Genomic DNA, 7,605 nt, shown 5'->3' with positions numbered 1-7,605 from the left:
TTCCGTACATATACTGTGTAGATATATATGTAATATTATATACATATATAGGGTGGACTGTAAAGTCGTCAAGGCTCTCCGTAAATACACTGTGTAGATATATATGTAATATTATATATATATATATATATATGGTGGACTGTGAAGTCGTCAAGGCTCTCCGTAAATATATTGTGTAGATATATATGTAATATTATATATATATATATATGGTGGACTGTGAAGTCGTCAAGGCTCTCCGTAAATATATTGTGTAGATATATATGTAATATTATATATATATATATATATGGTGGACTGTGAAGTCGTCAAGGCTTTCCGTAAATATATTGTGTAGATATATATGTAATATTATATATATATATGGTGGACTGTAAAGTCGTCAAGGCTTTGCCTCCTAACGCATATTACATTTGTCATTGCTGTCCTATTTCTAGATATGTTTTACATACATCATTAAGTCCCCTATATATATCATCATTAAGGCTCCTATGCAAGAGACTGAAAAAAAAAGAAATTAGACGTATATGGCTAAGCCACAAAGCTTCTACCTTGTGTGCCTCGCATTTTCTTTAGTTTTCAATCTGTTGTTGATCTTCAAACTATATGTGGGTAGAGAGTGGGAACTGAGTTGGAGCAGAAGGGCAGCAGAAGAAGCTGAGTATGTTGCAGCCATCTCTTGCTCAGGGCATGGAAAAGCCTACTTGGATGGGTTAACTCTCGATGGCAAGGAGCCTGTTTGTGAATGCAGTTCTTGCTATGGAGGCCCTCACTGCTCTGAGTTTTTGACTGGTTGTGCAGCAGATGCTGGCAGGTCTCTCTCTCTCTCTCTCTCTCTCTCTCTCTCTCTCTCTCTCTCACACACACACACACACACACACAAAATAAAAACACTATATGCTTAGCTAGTTTGGGAGCTTGGGAAATTCGGAGGGCAGAAAGGTTGTACTGAAAAGAAAAAAAATAGCCTAGAAGTTTTATAGTAAATTGAGCTTATACCCATAAAATTCATTTTAAATCACCTACAACCCTTTCCTTTAGTTTTTTTTATTTAAAATACCCAATTTTTTCAAATAATACCCGATGACTAGGATCTAACTAAGCAAGTTACCTAATATAACCTAAAATTTGATTTATTGTATTTTTAGGATTCCAAAACTACCCATATTTATAAGTTAATGTGTTATGGGGGGTGTAACTAATGACACCCGTTCAATTTGGAAATATCTCCAAATAGTTGTAATGGATGTAGGAACTAATTTAGAAACTTATTTGAAATTAAATATTAAATTCCACATTAAAGTATTAGTAATCTATTTTACGACTAGTAATCTATTTTTGAATTAATGGTGTTTTCCTCCTATGAATTACGACTAGTAATCTATTTAAAGTATTAATAATTTAAATTCAACATTAAATTTAGGAATTAATGTTGTTTTCTTTTTATGAATTATACGACTAGTATTCTTTTTTATTATAGTTTTATGAATAATAGTGTACATTCTAATTATGTTGAAAAATAATTTGATAATCTATTGTTTTGTTTTTAAAACAATTTTTTTAATGAACCTATTTTTTCTCCAAATATTGTACCTAGTTTTTTTTCTTTATTACCTGTTTTATGAAAAATAATTTGATCATATTTTTATTGTTTTTTTTATGAAAACAATATTTTTTTTTAAATGAGCCTATTTTTTCTCTCAAAATAATGTTCCTTTTTTTTTTTCTTAATAATGTACCTAGTAAAACAATTTACCTAGTATAATGAACCTATTTTTTTCTCTCTAATAATGTACCTATTTTTCTCTCTCAAAATAATGTACCTAGTATAATGAACCTATTTTTTCTCTCTCAAAACAATTTACCTAGTATAATGTACTAGGATTTTTCTCTAATAATGTATACCTAGTAAAACAATTTACCTAGTATAATGAACTTTTTTTTTTCTTCTAAATAATGTACCTATTTTGTATAAATTATTGTGTACCTATTTTTAATTTATGAAAAATGTACAAAAATTTCAATTACAAAGTAATTGACCTATTTTTGTTAATTTTTTTTGGTAAATAATATACCTCTATTTTTATACGGATATATTTATATTTATAGTTTTCATATGTACATTATTGGATATGTAATTTACATATTTTTTTTATTTGCAATTTTAAGGGGCCATATGTTAGAGGGAATGACAACCAAAAGAAATGGGGCGATTGATATGCTGTTAATAGGGAGTTTTAATTACAATTATGGCAGTTAATGAAATGCTTGGAATAAATTATAAATAAAATATGAAGTATGATGGCAAAGATGTAAAAACATAGGAATACTACGACCTCTTATATCCTACTGGTCATTTAAGTTTGAAATTAGGTTTTACACATAGATTTATAGAATGATGGATATATGTCTAGGAAATATAAATTATAGGGACCTATATTGGAGATCTTGCCAAATTCAATGTGTGTCATTAGTTACACCCCCACATAACATGTTTACTTGTAAATAAGGGTAGTTTTGGAGTCCAAAAAATAGAATAAATCAAATTTTAAGCTAGATTAGATAACTTGCTTACTTGGATCCTAGTCATCGGGTTTTATTTGAAAAAATTTGATATTTTAAATAGAAAAATAAAAGAAAGAAAAATGAATTTTATGGGTCTAAGCTCAATTTACTTTATTAATATATGGAAAATGCCAACTTTAGATACCAACTTGTGTATCATCTCTCTAATAGAGCATGAGACTCATTGTATTGATGGGCACCACCTCTATTAGAAAGATGGTACACAAATTAATATATAAAGTTGATCTCCTTAGCATGACTCTTAATATATTTAGTGCATTTCTAGGGACTTGGTTGTTTTCCTTTTACTATAGAATTTGGACCCCTGAAAGATTCCAAAAAACAAAACTCACATGACATATATTAGTAATGTAATGTTTTAAAATAGAGGTCTTTTAGATCACGAGGATTATTCTTAATAAACACTCTAATAGTTTTGAATTTATATTTAGAATAAAATATTCCCTCATATATACAATAGACAAAGAGTAGTGGATGGTAGCTATACGTATTTCTCTGAAAAGGAATATACCTTTCATCAACAAGGGATCCTTTTTGGCACCATCTCCTCCATCGTGCTTCTTAAATGCTTCTACTAGCTTTCAGATGAACTATTTTGCTCTTCACTCTATGTCAAATACAACATTACGTACTGCATAACGTTACAGTGTAGTATTTTTTTTCTTTACACAAACGATATCGAGGGAAAGGAATTCAAACACAAAACTTCACATGCAAAGGACTGTGGAGCCAAACAAATTTGGTAGGACGGGTTCATATTTCTTTTTTCTTTTTTTTACTGGATAGATTAATTACTTCCATAAGTGACCACCAAGATTTCTATCACCATGTCAAGAATAGGGTATAATACAGTGGCTTGACAAAGGGAGTATCCAAAAAAAATTAATTTGTGCCAAAAGCTACTCTACCTAAGTCCACCTTTTCACTATTAAAACTTACCTCCAAATTGAAAGCTCCGTTCAATTTCTCATTCTAATATAGAGCCGGCCCTGGTAACTTGAGGCCCAAGGCAAAAAAGTAAAGTGTGCCCTATAAATAAAGTAATCACTAAAATTATAATGTTTTATCAATTAATTAATTTTATTAAAATTATAGCATTCATTGTTTTACAACATGAGCCTTCCCATTTGTTATTGTTTGATGATAATAACTTGAGGAAAAATGTCATCGTGTTATTCCATAGGGAATTTGCAGTTAGTTTCTCTTACATGAAACTTTTCTAAAAGTAAATCTGCCATTTTTGCATCATAAATTTTCAATTCATTTTCATTTTCTGCCTATTCTTCCAAATGAATATGAACAATTCATTTGGTATAATCTATTATAGAACTCATGTTCCCCCTGCAAAACAGATTAAGACCCAAGAAAAATTATCTTTGTTACTTATCTGGGTCTGCACCTGAAACCCATCTCAATTCTCAACTAATAAGTTCTCAATTGGCGACCTTGAATCTACAAGAACGCCCATACAAAGTGATTATTTGGAAAATAGCAGCAACATAGAGAAAAAATAGACAAAGAGAAAGGACTTACAGCTCTATTGGCTTCGTCTCGTCTGCCATGGGGAGGAAAGGATAGGGAAAAGAGAGAGGCGATGAGAGGATAGAGGCTGCGGTGTGACTCTGTGAGTGAGGGAAAATTGAGACAACAAGAATCTAAACCCTACTATGGTCTGATTTTGTTTTTTTTTTTTGGGGCTAGGATTAAAAAACAACATATTTGCTAGCATATATGGGTTAGAACTCTCTTTTGGGGAGGATTAAATATGCAGGCCTAGTTATTTTTTATTTTTTTCTGAGGACTTTTAGTTTTTTAATTGTTTTGTTCCATACGTATATATGGCTTAACTGGATGCTTTTTTTGTGCCCCTTTCAATTATGGGCCCCAGGCCCAGGCCCTAGTTGCTCTGGCCAAGGTTGGCTCTACATCCTATTGAACGGAGCTTCCAATTTGGATCTAAGTAATTTAATGGTGATTTTTGAAAAAAAAATATATATATTAATGGCACATCTAAACTTTATGATCATCATCATCAGCTCATGTGTGCTGTTGGATGCAGTGGAGACCCACTTTTCTTGGAGCCATTTTGGATGCAACATGCATCAAAAAGTGCACTTGTAGTAGCAGGTTGGCATCGAATGAGCTATACCTCTGCTGATCAATCTTACATCTCAGCAGAGCTTGAAAGGCACATTCGCAAACTTCATGCCATCGTTGGAAATGCCGTGACTGGAGGAAGATACATTGTTTTTGGTGCTGGCTCAACCCAACTTCTCAATGCTGCAGTTCATGCACTGTCTTCCCATAATTCAAGCTCCTCCTCCTCGCCTGCAAGTGTTGTAGCTTCAATTCCTTATTACAATGTGGGTGCCTAACTTACTGCTTACATATTTTACGTACAAAGAATAAATAAATAATCATCTCAAGAAATCAACTTCTGTATTATCTCTCTGTAGTATATAGATAGTATTAACATGTGTACGTGTGTGGACCTACTTCTCTGGTGGGTGATACCTGTATACATAAAATCACCAATTGAGATGGTACGTACAAATAGTACGTAGTACTACTACAAATATACTGCTGACTGATATATACGGTTTTGATGTTCGATTTTCCCAGTATTACCAAATACAAATGGAGTTTTTTCGTTCGATGGACTATGTATTTCGAGGAGATGCATCCTTGTTGCAGAACATCTCAGATGCTACTAATGTTATTGAGTTTGTTACCTCACCAAACAATCCTGATGGCCAGCTGAATAAGGCAAATGTTCAAGGTCCAAATGCCAAAGCAATCTATGATCGTGTCTATTACTGGCCACATTTTACAGCAATTCCTACTCCAGCAAATGATGATATCATGATATTTGCAATTTCTAAGCTCACTGGCCATGCTGGTAGCAGATTCGGGTACGTAACAACCTAACCATCATTTTCTTGCATATCTTTTCACTTCTATTTATTTTATTTTATTTATAAACTTTATCACCTTGCTATTATTGGGGACTTCTTTCCCTTCTATATCACAACATATATCCGGAACGAAAAATGCAGAAAATGAACTGCATCTATGACGTTTTTTGACATTTTTCTATTGATCGGGGTCATATATATTATACTAAACTCACACACACTACACTGATGCTAGGACACGAACCCAGGACCTTTCATGGGGGGAACAATTGCTCCAAAACACTATACTAGTAAGCCCTTTGCTGTATATGTTCTATACAAAAAGACGAAGGCCCCCTATTCAATTTTCCATTTAGGCATCGAGTTGAAAACAAAACCCTTTGCGGTAGCTATAATATTTGTTCTTGTGGCTCTTGCACAGGTGGGCTGTGGTAAAGGATGAGTCTGTGTTCCAAAAGATGACCATGTATACGCTCATAGATAGCATGGGTATTTCTCGAGATGCTCAGCTGAGAGCTTTGAAGATTTTGAATGTAGTCCTTGAAGGGGGAGGAAAGGATTTTTTTGAATTCGGATATAACACTATGAGGAAGCGTTGGGAAAAATTGAGGAACATCCTCTCTGTATCAAATCGCTTTAGTCTGCAAAAATTTGCACCCAAACACTGCACCTTTTTCAAGAAAACTAGAGAACCTTCACCAGGTAACATTCCCATCACTATTATATAATTAATCGTTGTGTATTTTTTGTAACATACATTTCTTTCATCATTGAATAATTGTTAACCCTTTTTTTCACCTACGACCTAGATTTGCAAGGTCGTGGATTTAGGCGTACTTTGTCATTTTTGTGAGATTAAGGGAGTGCTGCGTGCCACTATTTTTGCAATATTACAAACATAGAGAGAGTGGTGGAGCTAGAAGCTAATATGTGGGGGGCCTAGTACTATAAATTTAAAATTATATAGAGTTATATTTGAACTAATATTGCATCTAATGCTTAAGAAATAATGGGGTTTTCATGGAGTTTTGGAGGACCACGGCCATGGCAAGCTTGCATATGGCTCAATACAATAATTGATTAATTGCGTCAAATATTAACTGTAATCAAACAACTGAACAACATAAAAACTTAAATTAGTTTCGGTCGTCAAAGGACTTGACCACTCGAAGCCTTATCGTTGGGGAATCTTCACGGTTGCAAGCGTATATATCATTTACCAGTGAAGCACTTTTCTCTCTTTGATCTAAATTTCATTGCCCATTTCATGTTGAAGCATTTATAATTTCCTTTTAGCTAATATATATTCATACTATTCAACACTACTATGATTCTGACCCATTGTTGCGTACCGGATTTGGCTGTTGGATGTTCCCATGATCACATGATTCTGATATATAATATTATTACCTCTGAAAATTAAATTAATTAAGTGATCAAAAGATCTCATTTATGAAAAATTAATAAATTTCCTCACTGCAGCTTATGCATGGGTGAAGTGCGAAAGGGAAGAGGATAAAGATTGCTATGCAGTCCTCCAAGAAGAAGCCAACGTTTACGGGCTTAGAGGTTCTCAGTTTGGCGCTGAAGATCGATTTGTGCGTCTCGCTCTCTTAAGGAGCCAAGATGATTTTGATTTATTGCTTCAACGACTCAACCAATTAGTCTCGGAAGAAAAGTCATCGGCAAAGCGATTTTGTCCACAATTTGAAGACAAATTAGCCACATGTTTATTAGAAGCCAATTATATTCAACACTTCTCTTCAAGTACTAGGCTTAATATCACCAAACGTCCCTAATGACAAGACCCGACCCAAATTCCACTTGAGAATCTGAGCCGAACCCTGTGCGTGTCCGACACCCGGCACAAATGAATAAAGTGCCCTTCTATTCAAATTCTCTGATTATTTTAGGCCCGACTTCTACCGAAAATTAAGTAGAGTTTCCCCTGTAATTTTATCATTTCCCAAGTTTACACATGTCAAACAAATATATATTTATATTCCCAACTGCCAACATGCATATATTTACATTCGAACAGTTAAATTTGGATCCTAGGGCAACACCAAAGCAACTAAATAGATTAATTTACATGTATAATTCA

The 7,605-nt window shown here is 33.6% G+C and overlaps 1 protein-coding gene across 1 annotated transcript; it reads left to right on the top strand.

Moving 5' to 3' along the window:
- On the top strand, positions 528-7,327 carry LOC18767511 (tryptophan aminotransferase-related protein 4). Its single transcript, XM_020570690.1, has 5 exons — positions 528-814; positions 4,646-4,949; positions 5,209-5,498; positions 5,923-6,203; positions 6,984-7,327. Exons 1-5 carry the CDS (start codon positions 528-530, stop codon positions 7,298-7,300), a joined length of 1,479 nt encoding a protein of 492 aa, XP_020426279.1. The 3' UTR covers positions 7,301-7,327.

The sequence above is a fragment of the Prunus persica genome, chromosome G8 (assembly GCF_000346465.2).
Source record: "Prunus persica cultivar Lovell chromosome G8, Prunus_persica_NCBIv2, whole genome shotgun sequence".
Classification (NCBI taxonomy): domain Eukaryota; kingdom Viridiplantae; phylum Streptophyta; class Magnoliopsida; order Rosales; family Rosaceae; genus Prunus; species Prunus persica.
Note: the sequence above shows the minus strand (reverse complement) of the source record. Positions and strands in the feature narration are given on the sequence as shown.

Bases quoted from the DNA above. Each gene is read 5' to 3' on its own strand.
- LOC18767511 (XM_020570690.1), top strand. From the start codon at position 528: ATGGCTAAGCCACAAAGCTTCTACCTTGTGTGCCTCGCATTTTCTTTA. The intron at 815-4,645 runs GTCTCTCTCTCT...TGTTGGATGCAG, and splicing joins TGTGCAGCAGATGCTGGCAG to TGGAGACCCACTTTTCTTGG. The intron at 4,950-5,208 runs GTGGGTGCCTAA...CGATTTTCCCAG, and splicing joins CTTCAATTCCTTATTACAAT to TATTACCAAATACAAATGGA.